This window comes from Mytilus trossulus, chromosome 8, assembly GCF_036588685.1.
Source record: "Mytilus trossulus isolate FHL-02 chromosome 8, PNRI_Mtr1.1.1.hap1, whole genome shotgun sequence".
NCBI classification, from domain to species: domain Eukaryota; kingdom Metazoa; phylum Mollusca; class Bivalvia; order Mytilida; family Mytilidae; genus Mytilus; species Mytilus trossulus.
Window position 1 is genome coordinate 60,811,641 of NC_086380.1, and position 20,673 is coordinate 60,832,313.

General features: G+C 32.1%; 1 protein-coding gene across 1 annotated transcript in view; it reads left to right on the plus strand.

The window, feature by feature from the left end:
- Positions 1-273: 273 nt before the first annotated feature.
- LOC134727840 (uncharacterized) overlaps positions 274-20,673 on the plus strand; it is a 36,354-nt gene continuing 15,954 nt past the window's right edge. The window contains exons 1-3 of the mRNA XM_063592232.1: positions 274-430; positions 3,227-3,447; positions 18,351-19,541. Of these exons, the coding sequence (XP_063448302.1) occupies positions 274-430; positions 3,227-3,447; positions 18,351-19,541 (1,569 nt within the window). The remainder of the gene's footprint in view (positions 431-3,226; positions 3,448-18,350; positions 19,542-20,673) is intronic.

Consider the following 20,673-nt stretch of genomic DNA (forward strand, 5'->3'; position numbering starts at 1 on the left):
CGACTTGGGACAGACACGTAGAGAATGTGGCGGGGTGCAATAGTACGAAATTAGAATAATAAGAATTAGGTCTTATTTACTTTTTCAAGTCAAGAGTTTAAGACTTTCACACAAAAAGGAAAAGTTCGATTTTTATAGTCTATCCAAAATCTTTACTTACATCACTCGTGATTTACACATACTTTTGTTTCAGAAGCTAAACAGGCGGACGTTACACTTGCTAAAAGATGTATGCATGATTCAGTGAATGAAAAGAGGTATTTTGTAAAACTAATGATTGTTGGAAAGAATGGCGCCGGGAAGTCAAGCTTATTAAGAAGATTGTTAAAAGAAGATACCAAGAATGTAGAGAGCACAGATGGTATTGATATTGTTGTTCGCCGATGCAAGATCAACACAGAAACTGGTGAATGGATAATCGACAAAAATGGTAATTAAAAATATATTTTTCATGATGAGGTATTTTGACATACTTTTATATTGAAATTACATAATTCCATAGGAAAATGGAAATCGTAAAAGGTTTATACAAGAATATAAAATATTTCAAGGGCAAATGAAAACAGCACAATTTACTTGCATATCTGTTTTCTTCTAATGAATATCATTATTACTATTTAAGTGATAAGAATATTTAAAAAATACTCACTATTTCAACCAATTTCTCTGTCGTCAGTCTGTTCTAACTGTAGAATATTTTTCAAGAATCAACTGACCACGATGTTAATTCATTATAACTTTTAACTTTTAATTCACGATCTTTTATTCTCTAAAAGAGTGCAAAAAAATCGAAATAGTAAGGATTTTCTTATTCCTTGCATAGAATTATGTGTCGTCAATGCTCTTCAATCTTATACTTGTTTATATTTCTTTTTGTTTTATCTGAGTGTCACTGATGAGTCTTATGTATACGAATAAACTCATCATATATACCAGAATCAAAATTTTACTTTACGCCAGACGCGCGTTTTGTCTAAAAAAGACTCATCAGTGACGCTCGATTCAAAATATGTTTTAAAGGCCATTAGAGTACAAAATTGAAGTTCATTGAGGACCAAAAATTCTAAAAGTTTTGCCAAAAACAGCTAAGGTAATTTAATCCTGAGATAGAATAACCTTAGTATTTCAAAAATTCAAAGTTTGTTAACAGTTAATTTATAATTATGAAAATATCAATGACAACTCAAGTCAACAAACTATCGGCATTTCCATAGGTACCAATAGTACCTTTCTACTTGCCTACTTGTTCCTTCATTCGCATGAGGCTGACTTAATACAGAAACTTCTTTGGAAGAAAATTTAGATTTCAGCAATATTCTGCAACTTTACTTTGCGCTATATAGATGATTTTCTGTCACTAAATAATTCAAAAGATGATGACTATGTTGAACGCAACTATCCCATCTATTCTTTATGTCGGAACTACAATCTACTTCCCTTTTCACTAATGTGACCTACCGAATTAGACTATTTACCGGGTTTGGAATAGCATGAGCAACACGACGGGTGCAACATTTCGAGCAGAGCCAGCTTACCCTTCCAGAGCCTCTGAGATCACCCCCAGTTATGGTGGGGGTTCGTGTAGCTTAACCTTTAGTTTTAAATGTTGTGTCTTATGTACGATTTTTAGTCTGTGTTTCTTTTTCATTTTTAGCTATGGTGTCGTCAGTTTATTTTTTATTTATGAGTTTGAATGTCCCTCTGGTATCTTTCCTCCCTCTTTTGTGACAGTTGCACTAATCGGATAGATTTTGATAAGGAAGGCTATTGAGAAGCCATATCCTCAAATGTCTTTTAAAATAATAAAAAGTACTGTATATATTGTGATGAAGACGAAACAGATTTGGACACCTGTAATATTAACCCGAAGATGATTATTCAATAGAACGCTCCTACGATTTCTCATTTTATGACAACTTCGTATTCTCTGAATCTAAGAGCAGTTCTCGTAAACTTAAGAATAAATTATTAATCAATACAGATTAAAAAAAATTAAATATTAGAAGTCTCTTTTAAAAGAAATTGAAATAAAAAAAACGTACATTTTGTCGGGATTGTTGGCTATGAATAAAATTGAGAGTGGATATGGGGAATAGGTCAAAGAGACAACAATCCGACCAAAGAGCAGAAAGCAGCCGAAGGCTATATTGGGCCTTCAACATGGCAAATAATCCCACAACAGGAGGAGGGCTTCAACTGGCATCTACATGTATATACAAATGTGTACTAATTCAGTGAACAGGGTTATTCTTAACTCATCATCATATGAATGAACTGAAACTCAACATCACACAAGACTCACAAAGGCCATTTGAAATTTTGCAGAAATCGTCAGAAAAATGTGATTTTCACGCAAAAAATGTTTTGAAACCTCGGAAATGCATTTTCAGCTGAACATTTAAATGTTCTTATAATACTAATAGTTATATTATACTAAAATGCAGCGTCATGTAAAAATCTTGAATAGTTGACATTACAAGAACTTTGTTATCTTAAATGAGTTTTGTTTTTAACTGCTCGACAAAGAATGATATGGTACAAACGACATGGTTTTTTTTATAATTCGCTTGAACATATGACAGAGAGCATGAAATTGAAACAATTTCATTATTTCTTTTCCTAATTATTGAAATATGTAAGTTGTCAGAAAATGACAACAAAATTCCCGAAGGTGTGAGTTCCTTATAGCAAGTCGAGGTTGTTAAAAAAAACATTAGTAAGTAACGAGATTTTAAAATTCTTAATGTATTGCCACTTTTTTTTCTCTCGATTGAGTCAAAATATGGTTTTCTTTTGTTAACAGATTCATATATTTAACATTACTTTTATGTTGAAAAATATATTCTTCAATGTGAAACTATATGGACTTCCCTTTATTAACAGATTCACAATGTACCTTACCACGCTAAAGCGTCACAAAACAATCATCAATGTGTCAATGTTGACTAATCTTTTTTTTAATTTGGACATTAACAAACAACTTTGTAATATGACACGCAACTGCCAAAAGATTATGTCACACAATTTTAAAACATCTGAATATCTAAGAAAACAAAGGCAGCCAAATTACTGTATGATTAAACGAATACAATGGATGTATCCTGCAAATCTGTAAAATGTTTACCTCATTGGAAATATGAGTTTGTCAATTACTGTCGCTGAATTTTGAAAAGAGTAGTACTCTTTTTTTTTTAAACAATTGATACATCTCCGTTTTTTTCTGCAGGTGTTTCTGATACTAAACAAGAGCGCATTCAGAGAGTTATAGACCAAACGTTAGAAAATAATTCAAAGGACACTGTAAGGGTTTCAAAATCACCAACCCCCAAATCAGGACCTGATGAAGTTCAAACTAGAAATGAGATTGAAACAATAATCAGTGGAATAATTGATCATTCGGAACCAGAACCAAAACCAAAACCAGAACCAGAACCAGTTACAGCAACGGTCAACACAACATATGCAAAATTGGCAGAGAAAAGAGATATAAGTCTTCTTGAAACAATTTCTACATTTGAAGACGAAAACATAGAAAAATTGAAAGACGAAAACATAGAAAAATTGGAAAACATTAAAGAGAAGGATAACGACATAAAAGATACTAGATATGACAGTACAAATAATACTACCACAGCAAACACTCTGAAAGTAAATGTCAGTAAACATCGGTCATCACCCCTTGATATGCCGTCGGGTTTGCTCTCGGATGTTTTTGCATCGACACCGAATTCATATAATTCTTTGAACCATTTTGCACCATGTGGACTATGGGACTTCGCAGGACAAAAGGAATTCTATGCTACGCATCAGGCTTTTTTGACAAGTCGTGCTATATATCTGTTGGTTGCTGAATTTACAGAAGATATTCGTACCGATGGGGTTAAACAGTATTTTGAAGATATGCAACATTCTGGAGGTAGGTCTATTATTATGAGATTTTGAAATATTTTTACTTAACCATTGAAAATTTTACACTCAAACTCCTTTTCCTATAAAACTCAAATTTTCATACTGTCAAATCGTTTAAAACTATCCAATTTGTCATAGGCATTTAAGCTATTTAAGCTATGTTTTAAAGTACAATAAATGTTGATCATCCTCATTAAAAGGAGCACTAGCTACGATGTATAGAAAAGCCTAACACAAAATTTGTTCAATTATTAATGAAAGTGAAATAGTGCAAAAAATCATTCACTTTAGCAGCCATTATTGTTTAATTTTGTCAAAATCAATATCAAACATTGATTATGAATTTTAAGCTTGCAAGTGAAAAATTCGACCTCTTTCAATCTGTATTCATGTGAACTTCAATTTAACCCCTTAGCTAGAGATGTATAACATATGCACTGTCCGTGTTCATTTAATTATAGGAAAAGATTTTCAGCATTAAAAGTGAAACAAAAGTAAATCAGTTGATTGCATGTATTAATGCATCAATTAACATTCTTGTACAGTTAAAAACAATGATCAACATATATTTTTAATCTATGATATGAAATTAAACAGACCAAGAAAAATCCACGAGTTTCTATATCTATGTATATCTATCTTTATGTTTATATCGCTTATATGGCAATCGGAGGTCATCTGGAAGATAATTAGATGGGTTTTAGACTAAAAACACACGAAAAGAACCTACATTTTATCGAGACCATGCCTTCTAAATTGTTTGTTTTAGACTTTTGATATAATTCGGATTAATGTTTTACCTTGTTATAAATAACATATGAGAAGTTGAGTCAAATCGGTGAACATGCATTCGACAGCTAGTGCCCCTTTAAGGAGAGATATAAACAATAATGAAGGTAAAAAAATATCGATTATTACAAAGCTACCCTGCTTCTTAGAGTATTAGTATTTTGATATCTTAACTTTCGTCATCTTTGACATTTTAGAAGTGTACAATTTCAAATCGCACATTTCTATTTTTGTTAGAAGCATATATACGTGTTGTAAATACCTAACCTTCGTCTTATTTTTTAAATGTAGAATTGTACAAATTATTTGTTCTGTTTTAATTGTAAAAAATTCAAAAGTGTTATAGCTAAATATTGATTTGATTCATTTTAGATCATATATCATTCTTATGAAGAATATCTGTTATCCACAATATTTATAGATAATAAGAACTCGTTTACATTCGCATCAAGAAATTCAATTTATGCAATTAAATGTGATTTGTGCCAAAAAGATTGTTTTTGAAAAATAGGAAACACATTACGCCAAAGGTTTACGGTTCATCGTCAACACATCCTACATTCAGGAACTAGGATGATTAACATTAGAGAAGATTTTATTCTTAACCAAACGGAGCCGCAACATGTACATTTAACTTGGAAGAATCAGATATAATCTTAAAACAAATTGGTCCTTTTCGAAACATACATTTAACTATATTGTTAGATAACCAGGGAACAAAAAAATGTGTTTTTTTTGTAGTAGTAAAACAACCCCAAAAAGCCTTCTGTGATGGGACTTCTCGAGGTAAAAATCCCTTTTTCAGACAATAAGTTTGTTGAACATCTAGTTTTTTGCATACATTTAAAAAATGTGTATGCTTGAATTTCATTTTTGCTTATGTTCTTAGTCGATATGCATTTTTATGTTTGTTATTACATCTTAGACGTGACTCTGTATCCCATCATTGTGTTTTTGTACTATGATTTTTTTTTGCGTGCTTCTTTGTTACATTTATGTTTGTTTTTATAGTGTTTAAGATAATAACACAATGCTGACTGATTTACCCCTATTTTCGATAACTTAACCTATTATCAGTCAGGGGCATTACTTAAACAAGTAACAATTAAAATTACCTATACAAGTAATGTTGAAAACGAGGCTAATTTAAATATAACTTATAAAAGTTATTTTTCTGAATATTATTTCATAGGTGTCCAAGAATACAGATTTTACTAGCTTTAAATAATTTTCACAGTTATTGCGTAAACCCCTGAGGGTTTACGCAGTAAATATTGGACGAGTGATGTAGTCTTTCGGAACACCGGATGTTATTCGGAACACTTCTGTTCTTTCTATGCCCACCTTTCAAATACATGCGCAATAGCTATGACCACCTTTCAAATGCATGCGCAATAGCTTACTAATCTGTTGAATATGCATTAGAATCTTCAGTTGCTATAGAGATATTTTACGTATGATCATAAATTTATTATGATATAATATTTAAGCTGCCAATATTAACCTACATGCGTAGTATTTTAATTAGTCAAACGATGTAACCAGCTGTGTTTAGATATGAGATAGGATTTCATGTAAACAATGCGCTTTATACTCTGAACGAGAATAATTAAAAATTAAAAATAAATCTTTAGAAAGAGTTTTAGTAGCATTTTATTCTAGATTTTACGTTTAGTGAAGATGTACATGTTGTAAAAAGCAAGCTATTTATTTTTTTATACTGAAATTAAAGGGAAGTCGTTCTTGCATATGATTAAATTACAGTTAATTTTTTTTTTGATAAATATTACAACTTAATATAAAAAAAAATGGTTTTTAAAAATAAAATTAAATAGATATCGAATATGAAAAAATAAAATATTTTGAACGAGAACAATTAAAACTAAAATCTTTAAAAAAAGGATTAGCACAATCAGTCAAAAAAGAAAATGAACAAAGTCCGTATCATCGTATGCGTAACTTAGTTGCTAACCAGAGGAACGCTACGCAAGCGTTTAAACCCGCGTTCCATAAGTTTGAAGTACGTCGAAATGCCAAGGTATACGCTTGGTGAACGCTTTTACTTCAGAATTTTTTTTAATGAAACATAAAAAATTTCATTCAGCTCAAGCGTTTGTCCAGCGTATACCTGTAAACTGCACGCACATAATATATATATACACGCTTCACGAGCGTTACAAACGCTACAGATAAGTTTGGAAACGTTAAGGGCACATTGCATACAAAAAAACTCGTCGCGTGAAAGCTTTCATTCAGGAGAAGAAGTCCGATACGGGTGAAACTTCATCAAACCTACAGAAGATATTACACCCTCTCTAACCATGCAACATGGGACTAGACATAGAAGTACAGGAACTACTCCCATTAGTTTGAGCTGTACAAAGATCAACAAAAATATCCCGCCTGCCTCAAAGGTGCATATGATCGACTATGGTCCAGCACTAATGATACAAGTACTAACTAGAGTTACAATGACGTGATAGTAAGTCTTTAAAGGCCACCCGAGCGGCCTCCAAAAATGAAAAAAAAACACTATTTAGTCGGCTATTAAATGCCCCGACCATTAAGATCTAAAAACAAAAATCAAACAAAACTAAACAGCCTTATTGATAACAAAATAATTTACGAAAAAAACTTGGCCGACTTGAATTATGAACAACAACCACTGTACTACATGTTCCTGGCTTTATAATGGACATTGGCACATAAACAATGTGGTGGCCATAAACCCAACCCTCCCAAATGAACCAAACCTTAAGGACTTCAAATCGCAAGAAAAAAATGTAAAATATCAGTTTCAATTCGCGTCCCTAAAAATATGGGTACGGTGCACAATAATCACTTACATAAAAACAATAGACACAAATCACTGAAATAATCGCACTTACCGAAAGCTATTTCAAAACTCGTGAACATGTAGACGAACCAGTGGACATAGACGGACTCGTAAACATGTAAACAGACGGGCGAATGTGACAGACTTATTGACAAACATTCACATATAGACAGACCTGCAGTTGGGAATGTAGAAAGACTAGGAGAAACGCTTAGGTACGCTTCACGCACACCCAATACACACTTTAAGCTCGTTGTGCACACGATACAGATATGATTGACAAGTTTAATGCATCAAAATTACTAGCGTATAATTGGTAGCGTGCATTAATTTTTTTTACCACGGCCGACGTACGTCGGATCTTTACGTTGATGTGTGGTGCCGGTATTACATTAAGTAAACAGGCAATGTCAGTTTCTAATTCTTATGCACAACAAAAGTAATATAAGACAATACATCTTTATTTAACAATTATCTTATATATATATAATGCCAAACAAGCATTTGGGTTTACGATTGCATTTCTTTTTTTAAAGAAAGCAACTTGTCTGGTTATTTATTCCATGATATATAAAAACTAATTCTTCTGAAACACTAATTAACTTTCTGACGCACTTATCTTTCATACCGACGCTTCTGGGTCAAAGATTGGTCTCTTGGGACTATTGAATTATCATTTTCCTCTAAAATCTTGAAGGTAGACTGATATAGATAGATAGTTACTTGTGAATTAATTAAGACCTGAAGTTATTTATAATTTGTAACCTAAATCAATTAAATATGTGCCTTAAATAAGTGTTATTGCTTTTTTTTTTCAAAACTGTTTAAAATAACTTATTCAGGTAATATTTTTGTCATTATTTTCAAAGTAACCATTTATCTCTTTACTCCTCTCAAATCTGATAAATTCTTTATTTTATGATATAAAATGTTGTTTAAAATCATGAACACTACATTTAGTGTAAGTTTCTATTGAAAATTAAAATAACTCTATTAAGTAATTTTATTATTTTTAAAATAAAAAATTACATATATAAGTAATTAAAAAAAAAACTTGTTTAAGTAACGCCCCTGACTGATTATGTCTCTTTGTTTTGCTCACACATAGTTGTCAATAACATTAGAGAAGATATGATTCTTAACCAAACGGAGCCGCAACATGTTGTTAGATAATCAGGGAACGAAAAAAAAAATGTGTAGTAGTAAAACAACCCCGAAAAGCCTTCTGTGATGGGACTTCCCTTTTGCAGACAAATAATATGGAATTTGATGCGACTGCCATACAACTGAATGGTCTATGTTCCGTTTAGACCAGGTTTTATCCACCATTTTCTATATCAGAAAATGCCTGTATCAAGTCAGGAACATGACAGTTGTTATGGACTTTCCTTTTCAAATTTTCTTCGGAGTTCAGTATTTGCGATAACTTTTGATAACTCAATCAATTTAATTTTACACCTATATGGTTCTCTGATCTCAAATTCAGCAAACATGGATAAGCGCAGGTATTTGTAAAAAAAAATGAAGCATGTCCATTAACGATGAAAACTGCATAGATATTGTTTTGTTAACCAAGTTAGGTCTTTCCACTTTTCTGTTTCTGTTTCTGTTCTATTGTTTTTCTTCTTCTAATTTTTATTAATTTTTTTTCTTCTTCCGCCAATTTTTTCTGACGGTGCTTTTTTTTTTCACAAGATGTCGCTTAGATTTTTTGCGTATGATATCGAACATTTATTACAATTTTGAAACTGACCTTGTTAAGCCGAACACTTTTTATTGTAAAATTTATCTCCCAAAACACTGTTTTTCTTGTGTACAAATCTCCTTCGCAACCTTTAAAGATTACGGCAAAATTAATTCACCAATATGCTCGCTATGTCCTCAGGATCTTAAAAATAATTTTGAGCGAAGTGGTCTGGGAACTCCATTTGAGAGTTATTTCCCCTTTTTAATTATTAAGTAAAATGTAATTTTAATTGGTAAACCATAAGTGATAGAGACCTAGGTTTTTTGGATTTGAGGTCCTTGGTCCAAAAAAAATAAAGAAAATAGGGTCAAAGTCAAAGGTCAAGGTCATTTCTTAATTTGGATTTTGGCTTATTTTTACCTCTTTTCAAACACGATATAAAATATTGACCACATATTTTTCCTTAATTGTTAGTTGCGACATGTCGTAACACATACATATTGGTTTAAAGTGTACGCTTACTTCAAATTAGAGTTTTCTCCCCCATTTGTTTAAAAATATGCATATGGTGATATAACTCATGAACCAAATATAATTAAGACCTAGGGTCTTTTGATTTGAGGTCCTTGGTTGATGACCTTGCAATTGAGCTCAAGATCATAGGTTAAATTGACGATCAAGATTTTGACCTTTGCTTTTACCTCATATGTATACATGATAAAGCCATGGGACTTTTGCATTAGGTTTCAAGTCATTTAACCTTGGAAAAAGCCAACCGGAAGTGGCCTTGTGAAAACCGGAAGTAGCTATTTTTTGTACTTTATTAATATAAAAGAATATAAAACGAGATTTTTTTTGGAATCAGTGTCAAGAAAACTTTTAAATAATACCAGAAAAAAACATTTTTCAAACCGGAAGTACAAAATTATCTCCCTTATTTTTTTACTATATAGATTGGACCTGTATTAAAATACCACCTGTCTTAAAAGACCACTTTTTTGCTATCCCTTAAGCGGTCTCTAAAAGCAAGTTTGACTGCATGTTTTAATTTATTTATAATTTTCCGTTGTATGCTTATCTGTCCTATATTTACTAGTGAGACATTTGTGTGTGTGTGTGTGTGTGTGTGTTGGTGAGTAAGTGTGTGTTCAACTTACGTCATGCTGTAAAAACTTTAAGTAAAATGGAACCTGTTAACTGAATAGCTTCTAAGACGTTGCTTTTAATACGACTTTTAATAGATACTTAATTGCGTCGTCGGCGTTTGAGTCGGCGGCGTCAAAGTTTAAGTTCAGTCTGTAGTTTTTGTTTGAACATCAAAAACTTAGCCATACCTTCATTGCATTTCATGATTATTTTACAGGAGTATGATTATGACCAAAATACAGTATCCATCATAATTATGGAAATATTCATTTTCATTTTCTCCGTATTTTACTGATCAATGGACTTTTTGGACAATTATCATTCAGATTCAGTCTGAGGTTTAAGTTTTACAGTCATCAATAACTTTGTCAAACTTTCATATAATTTTACGGAATCAACATTAGAGGATTATTATGTGTATTTGTTTCGTTTTTTTTTCATTTAAATTTTACAGACATATGGATTTGCTGTTCAAATCAAAATAACACTTTTATACCGACAGCTACAATCGAAGACAAGACACAGGGTTAGGCGGAACCTCTAATGTTTTTGTTAAAAGCATTAAAACACAATAGAAAGTTCTCTTAAAATGATTCTTTTTATCTAAAAAGATGTATGTCTTTTCATATAAAAAAAAAGGTTGTACAATTAATATCAGTACTATACTGTAACAAAAATATGAGATGAGCAAAGATTTTCAATGAGACATCTATCCACCAACGTTCAAAAAAGGTAGCTGGAAGGAATTAATGGCAACCGTCCGGCCAGCCTTCATGACTTAGATCTGGCACATTTATAATACGAAGGTTTTCAACTTGTTTGTGAGCGGTTAACCCCTCCTCTAAACTAGTAAAATTGTGTACTCTTCAAAATAAAGTTCAATTGCTTTATTCTGTCTGTTGTCTTGTTATTAACTCTCCGAATGTTTACTTCGGGTGTTGCTCAAGTGCAGGATCATGTTTTGAAGATGGTACAATAGAGGACAGTAGTATTTTGATATCAGCATATCAAGTTAATAGCCTTTGTTTCGTGGACATTTTTTTATTATGCCGATTGGTTCTTTTGTTTTAAGCCTATACTACTGTATCAGTTGACTCCAAAAAAACATATGCGAGATAAAAAAAAAAAGGATACAATAGTTCTGATTGTTGCATTTAAGAGGTGGTAAAACCAAAGCAGTGTAAACTAGTTAAATATTATCATAGGTAACCGGTAGAGCATATAATGTACTTGCGAAGTTGCGATACTACACTCATGGCAATAGTAAAATGACGTATATATATGATTTTGATAGTTAATTTCTGAAACATATCCAGATATGCATGTATGTATGAATGGGATACCAGTTTTTTGTATTTAAATAGCCCATCCGAGCTCACCCATGATCATGGATGTTAGGCCCGGTGTTTCTGCCGTGTTTGGGGGAAAAAATCCCTGAGTCCGGCTTCATCAGTGGTCGACTCAATAAGTTTTATATTGACGTGTTTTTTATGTATTTTTGTTTAACTTCGTATATTATATTGGACCATACACCGATTGTCGTTGAATACCATATTAGTTAATTATGATTTATATTTTTTTGAGATCAGTATCATATTGTGTTGTGAAAGGTTGATCAGACTTTACCCACTAATGCTTTGATAATAGTTCTTGTAAATTTGTATGTCTTTTATAAGCTATAATAGGCTGATGATTAAATATGTTTATACAATTAGGGTTTAATGAAATAAGGTTCCGGTGATTTGTAATTTTATTTTTTTGGTTTCTGTATAGATGGGTTGAATTTTGTTAACATAACTTGTGGTTGTTCCCGTTTTGTCGGGCGTTGTATAAGTAGGTTTTACCTTTCTATATCTTGTGTTTGAAGAAAAATTTCGTCGATTTCAGATATTTTATATCCTCGTTTGAGGAGACGTGTTTTAAAAGCTTCTAACTGTTCTTTAAATTCAGTTCTGCTACTGGTGTTTCTGATGTATCTCAATACTTCACCCTTGATAAATCCTTTGAAATTACTTTTCGGGTGTGAGCTGTATCTGTGCAGATATTGAAATGTTTCAGTTGGTTTGATATAGGTTTTAATGTATAGTATGCCTTCTTTAAAGAATCTTTCTCCTTTGTATATGACAGTGTCCAAGAATATTGTTTCATTACGGGAAAATTCGTAAGTGAACTTCAAGTGCGGGTGTGTAGTATTAGCTATTGTAAATAGTTCGTGTATTTCCTCTATAGGTCCGGAATATATTATCCAGCCATCATCCCTAAATCTGAAAGGCATTATCATTTTGTTCTGTGCTGAAAGCATTTTAAAACGTTTTCAAGAATGACACACATTGTAAGGTCTGCCAATTCAGCAGATGCCGATCCGCCCGTAGTCACGCCCAAGGTTTCACGGTAAAGTTTATTGTTAAAAATAAATTCATTGTTTTTTAGAATACGCCGTAATAGGCGAAGTATACTATCCTTTGGTGGAACTTTGATTTCATACTCGCTTGGATCAATATTGATCAGTGCCGCGTTAGTGGCTTCTAGTATTTCATTAAATGTAAAGCAAGTGTACATATTTTTAGCATCGAATGTTACTAGATAGAAGTCTCTTTGGGGTTTTATCTTTCAATCGAATTATTAAAACTTGACGTATCTTTCATATATGTATATTGTTTTTTAACAAGTGGAACAAGAAAATAATCGATATAGTACCCAATAATGTGTAGGGGTGTACCACACAGTGATACAATTGGTCTGCCCGGAATTAAATTTTGTCGTCTAGCTGTTTATTTCTCTCCATTTCTGATAGTATATTTTGGGATAGTTTATGTATTTGAGCAACAAATAGAATTTTCCTACTTTAGTTTTATAAATGTTTTCTTGCAAATATTGGAATGTTATATTGTCAATATCATTATCACTATGTCGGTCTTTGATTATACTAAATGCCGTCTCAGCTACCTCCTTTACCTTGGATTCAACAATTTCTTCGTAGTGTATATTATGTAATTGTCTTAATTCTTCACGTTAATAATTGTCTTTGTCAAGAATACATAGTGTTGATTTTTTATCTGCTTTACATATTATAATGTTATTATTTTTCTTTAGATTCCGAATAGCCGACAGTTCCTCGGCAGATATATTTCTGGTGTGTTTGTTTATTTTCATTCTACTAAGTTCTATTGTTGTTGAGAATCTCAGTTGAGAATATGTAACTTTCAATTGCTGGACAAGAATCCAGCGGTTTATATCCCGAATTTATGTAAAAAGGATGTATCTTGTAAATTCTACCATCATTATAGAGATATCGACATCTAAGTTTTCTTGAGTATTCTTCAAAGTCCTTCATAACGTTTCGTATGGCATTTTTGTTCGAAGGGTTAATTATGAACTTTACACCTTTTGCAAGTAATAAGGTTTCATGATCCGTCAAATTATGTCAAAAAAAAATTTTTCACAAATTATTTGGCATTTTTTACTAACTTGGTATGTAATTTACTCCTTTTATTGTAACAGTTGTTGTTTTCTACAAGTTTATGTCGTACTTTTTTGTTTTTAATAGTTCTTTTAAAGCGTCTGGTCATGTTGATTGTAAAGTAGTGAACTGATTATGTGCACGTACTATGTTAACCTCATTTCTCGTGTTACATACCGATCAACTGCAGATACTGTTTGGGTCAGATTTGTGATAAAAATAGAATGACTTGCAGAAGGTTAATTAGGTGAATAGTTATGAATGGAATATCTGACCGCCTAAGATCTTCACATAGCGTAAATAATTGTAGTTTGTGGTTTTGTTTAATATAATGTTTTTATTATACATTTTATATTTTTCTGCACATCCCTGAATATTAGATTATAATACAATTGATATCGTTGGTTTTGTTACATTGTATAGTGTATAGATATTTGATTGTTGTAATCGATACTGTTTATCTGTCTTCACTGGTATACTCTGCATTATATTTAATGTGTGCCGGGTTGAGAGATATTATATCGTTATCGTTTCGTTTCAGGGATAATAAATAAGGTTTAATTATAATATATAATTTTCTTCATAAGTTGACTAGCCAGTCGTAGTAAATTTAAAACTATAGTAGTAAATACATTCCAGCATCTATCATAACATACAAGATTAAAGTTTTAATCTGGAGGTAGACTTACATTTGTATAGATATATACTAGTTCAAAAATTAAGTAGGAACAAACAACATTATATGTTCAGATGCACAGTCTATCTTCTTCTATTTAATTTGCCGGTAGAATCGTGCCTGATTTCGATCCCTATTAAACTTGGTGGTGTTTCCCGATTTTGAGTTCATTCTGTTCACACTTGTTCTGTATTCTTCCGTTCACTTGTTTTTAAGTTTAAGTAGTTCATTGAACTCTCTTATAGCCTTGTTGCCACTTTTGGAACCCGAGTTTAGTTCTTTGTATAGCTCCAGTTGAGGTTTATCAGCATCGACGGTACAATTGATAGTAAACTCCTTACATGATGCGGTTAGTTTTTTCAGGATACCCTGGTCAGATTCTTGACGTATAGTCTTTAATTTTCCCACAAAGAAGTCCTTAGCTTCATTTGATCAATAAAATGGTCTAAAGTCAATGTTTGTATTAAAAATATGGGTGTTTTAGTAGATTCTTTTCTGATGGTATATTCTAGTGGTAGAATATGGTGTCTATTCTCAAGGATGGTGTTAATCGCTTTGATGGTTGCTCCGACTGTAGGTGTTGCCTGTTTAATTGGGCATGTCAAGTCGACGTCGAAAACATTTACTGGGTTGTCATTCTTAGTGGTATCCATACTGAGGGATTCTGGCAAAGGCATGTCCCTCTAGGTTATATGTTCTAATGTAAAATTCATGTCAGTTTGGTCCATGTTGATTTTTTTTAAAATTTCTACTGCTACTGCTGTTTTTTTTGTCTGCTTGAGGTTTTTCACACAAATAAATGTTGCCGTCGTATTCGGTTGTTGTTAAGTTATATTTCGTTTCAAGTTTTAGTAGCGGGCTATTGTACGTAGTTGAATTAGTTTTGATGAGAGAGAGTTTGTTATTGTAGCGCCACATAATTCCAAGAAGTAATGTGACTTAACTTCGAATTTTTCTGGTTAAAAGGTTGTATATGAGACACGTCATTCAATAATTAAGATATCACAGAAGTACCAGTTCTGTAGATTGACAGTTTAAATGCAGTTTTATAGCGTTGAAATTTCATTTGTAAAACTTTACGGTAGAGATTGTTAAATGTGGTTTGTCATCTGTCATCTACTAAGATAAGTTTGAAGCAACTTGGGTGGTGTCCAGGGAAAGTTATGTAAGAACGATGTAAATAAGTGATTTGGTAAAATGTCGTTTACAATCCAAAGACAACCAGTTTTTTTGGAGTCCTATAATTAGGTTTTATGGTTATAGTTATATCTTTTGTTTTACATGTACCTTGTTATTTTATTTCTAAGTACAGTGCTGTGTTAGGTTGGCGGGACTAACATTGAAGTCCATATGGATCACAACAAGCAGTGATTCGCGAAATGGATGAGTAGCGGACTAGGCCCAATCATAATGTATTTCAATAGCCCATCCGAGCTTACCCATGAGCATGAATGTTAGGCCCGGTGTTTCTGCCGTGTTTGGGGAAAAAAATCCCTGAGTCCGGCTTCATCGGTGGTCGACTCAATAAGTTATATATTGTCGTGTTATTTATGTTTTTTGTTTAATTTCGTATATTATATTGGACCATACACCAGTTGTCTTTGAATAACATATAAGTTGATTATGATTTATTTTTTGTGAGATCAGTATCATATTATGCTGTGAAAGGTTGAGAAGACTATACCCACTAATTCTTTTAATAATAGTTCTTGTAAATTTGTATGTCTTTTATAAGCTATAAAAGGCTGGTGATTAAATACGTTCATACAACTATGGTTTAATGAAATAAGGTTCAGGTGTTTTGTAATTATTTTTTTTAGTTTCTGTACGAGGATATAACATATCTGAAAATAACGAAATTTTTAATCAAACACAAAATATAGAAAGGGAAAACCTACTCATACAACGCCCGACGAAACGGGAACAACCACTTGTTATGTTAACAAAATTCAACCCATCTTTACAGATACTAAAAAATATAATTACAAAACACCGGAACCTTATTTCATTAAACCCTAATTGTATGAACATATTTAATCACCAGCCTATTATAGCTCATAAAAGACATACAAATTTACAAGAACTATAATCAAAGCATTAGTGGGTATAGTCTGCTCAACCTTTCACAACACAATATGATATTGATCTCACAAAAAAATAAATCATAATCAACTAATATGATATTCAAAGACAACCGGTGTATGGTCCAATATAATATACGAAATAAAACAAAAAAACATAAATTATACGCCAATATACAACTTATTGAGTCGACCACTGAAGAAGCCGGACTCAGTGATTTTCCCCCAAAACACAGCAGAAACACCGGGCCTAACATTCATGCTCATGGGTGAGCTCGGATGGGCTAACTAAATACAGATACTGTTAACTATGATGAGTTACAGATCAAGTTTAAGTTTTGTTCTGATCTGCTAATTTTTGCCGAAATAACGGGTATTTGGATTTTGATAAATTGTTAAAAATCACAGTTATAAGAACATTCTTTCTAATTGCATTCAGATATTGGGATGATTTTTGGAATGTGAGTTAACCATGATGAGTTACAGATCGATTTTGGTCGAAAATTACGGGCTATGGACTTTGATAAATTGTTGAAAATCACTTTTATAAGGACTTTTTTTCTAAATCCTTTCAGATTTTGTGCTGATTTTTTAAATGGGAGTTACTCATGATGAGTTACAGATCAAGTTATAGTTTCGGTCCGCTCCATTTTTTTGTTGCTGTAATTTAGGGCTATTGACTTTGATAAATTTAAAAAAAAATATATACGGACCTTTTTTTCTAAATGCTTTCAGATATTAGGCTGAATTGTGGTGTGTGAGCTAACCATGATGAATAAGAGATCAAGTCTAATTTTCATTCCACGCCACTTCTTTTTCCAAAAATTAGGGATTTACAATTTTGAAAATTGTTGAAAATCAGTTATACAGACTTTTTTTTCTATACGCCTCCAGAAATTGAGCTGATTTTTTTATATGTGAGACTACCATCATGTTTGTGTCCACATGTGATATTGAAATTGCACATTTCTCAATATTTTGAGACGAGCCATTCGTGTCGCTTTGACACATCTAGTTTAATTGGCGTTGTCATTTTTTTTTTGGAATATTGAGTTTTAATATCGTTTTGTACCTAACAATTTCATTGTGTTACAGAATATGTTGATTTTTGGTTTGATACTATTCACTGCCATCAAACAGAGGAAAAGGAAGGAAAACTTTGGCCACGTGTAATAATTATTTTCACTGGAACAGACAAATGCACGAAGGTAAAACTAAGCACATGATACAAATTCATACGAGCTTTCAAATCTTTTAACTAAGGAACATCTCATTAGATATAACCCTCGTGTAAGATTATTGCATTATTCAAACTTATTAAGTTAGACACTTAGAACAGGATATAGCTTTCAATATTCCATGCTCGTATTCTCGTTTAAAGTATAGTTACGTGATATACCAATTGTTAAAAAAATAAAGAAAGAAAGAGCTTAGAATATGTATTTGCCTGTAATTCAGTGGTTGTCGTTTGTTAATGTGTTACATATTTGTTTTTCGTTCATTTTTTGTACATAAATAAGACCGTTAGTTTTCTCGTTTATATTGTTTTACATTGTAACATCGGGGCCTTTTATAGCTGACTATGCGGTATGGGTTTTGCTCATTGTTGAAGGCGTATGGTGACCTATAGTTGTTTATTTCTTTGTCATTTTAGTCTCTTGTGGACAGTTGTCTAATTCGTAATCATGCCACATCTTCTTTTTTATATTTGATAATATAGTTCGCAAATTATCCTGTTTGATATTGATATCTTATGTTAATTTTAGGAAAATATAAAAAACAGGAAAACAGTCCTTGGACGACAATTAGCCGAAGTTTTTGGAAAGCTTAACAAATTCAAACACTTACAAAACATATATTATTTATCCAATAGAACGGACAAGGACGACGAATTTGAAAAATTACGAAAAGAAATATCAGAAACCGCAACGAAAATGAACACATGGGGAGAATGTGTGCCGTTGAAATGGATTCTTTTAGAGCATTTGATTGAAGTTAATATGGAAAAAAAAAAGAATTACATTGAATTTTCTGACATGCGTGAGATGGCTGCACATTCTGAAATTGGAATAGAAGACTCGAAAGAAGTGTTAAGGTTTCTTTGTTTTCAGCATGAGGTAGGAAACATTATATATTTTGAAGACATACCAGATTTGATTATTCTCAATCCACAATGGCTGGTAGATGCCTTTCGATGTTTAGTGTCGGATAAAATTGATCCTACAGCGGGTTGGACAGATTTTCTACAAAACGGTCTTCTAACTAAAAGTTTGATAACCAAGCTTTTCGAATCAAAAAGCGGAGACAATTTTGTAGGAAAAACAAAAGAACTGCTTGATATAATGTTAAAGTTTGATATATTGGTCAAAACTAATGAAAAAGATAAATATGTAATGCCAAGCATGATGCCGACTAAATCATTTGAAGAAGTATACGAAACCATTGGTGGTGACCATCCAAATTGTACAAGAACTTCTTGGTTTTGTCTCCAATTTGAATTTCTTCCACCAGCCTTCTTCAATCATTTTTCTGCTGGGTATATGAAAAAGTATAAACCTACAAAAGTTAATGAAGGAAAGTCGATGGCATTATACCGAGGAATTTGTGTTTTTGACGTTGATATCATGGATAAGTCTGAATCTGAAAAGCTTTTGTTAACAATGTCTGCAAATAGAATAGCTGTGCAGCTTTTATCGTTTTCCGAAAAACAGAAGAACATCGGAAACATGTGTTGTACTATTCGCAAAGAACTGATTAGTAAAATCAAAGACATAGAAAAGAGGTATAAGTTGAAAGTATCTTATAAAGAACATTTTAAATGCAGCACAGGCAATTATTATGGAGATACAAGGCCCTATGATTATTTGAAAAGTGTAACCGTCTATCACTGTGACGAGCATAAAGGTGAACATAAATCGGAAGAGCTGTATTTGCCATGGATGCCGGATGAAGTTGATGTAAGTTAAAGTGAAAATATTCTTTCATAAAACAGTGGAAATGATTGATTTTAATTCTTGAAATATCTGAACAATAACTGATAACTTTACATTTACAGGTATATATTTCATGGATATTCAAAATGACCAATAAACATAACAAACAGGTTGGTCGACCGAAAATGAAAAAAGTTGTGGCTTTAACTATTGGTAATCACAAAGTATAGCTATTGGCAATAGGTAACCTATAGATTTCGTTAATTTTATTGCAATCATGCAAAGAGTGTTACCTACTCCCGACATGAAAAATTCAGATCCATCCTTCTTATTACAAACAAATATGTATTCGTATTTATGAATTGTATAGTCAAACGGAGGCACTACTTGCATGTGTCTTTCCTGTTGGAATTATGAGAAGTCCAGATGAACATAATTAGGTAATACCGTCATCAATTTCATTTCTAAATAAAATACTAATATAACTATAAAAACGTACGATAGGCATTTTAAATTAACATAGCATAAATAATGTGTTTACAACATAAACCAATTGTTCGAATGTTCGACAGAAAATTTAAAACTTTTACCGAAGGTATATTTTGCATGCAGGAGTGTATATGCATATGACTGATTACAAATTATCGTTCGAGGTAGCACAATAGAAATATAAAAGCATATTAGCAAAATTAAATTTTAAGCAGTTTTCTTATGGAATTGAAGTTAACAGCCGGTTCGTTATTCAAAATTTGACATTCATTATCCAACCGGCTGCTAGTAGTCGGTTCGGTATTGAAATTTTGTTGAAAAATCATTAAAAAAATATAATATCTTTTAACATTGGATGCATGAATTTCATTGCTGAACGGAGTGAAAAGATACATAAACAATCGTTTTATGACACCTTTAACTCTCGTTGTCCTCGAATATTTACCCCTTATCAATGCTTATGTAAGATGCATATTTGTCTTTTTTCAATTTATATTTTTAACAATAAAACGACAACAAAAACAAAACCGATCACTCTAAAAACATTTAGAAATATAAATAGAAATATATATGGAAAGCCCCAAAAAAGAAATATATAGTAAAAACATACCTGAGACCGCTTAAATGACTGTGAGACCCACTAGTTCTTTAAATGTTCATTAAATTC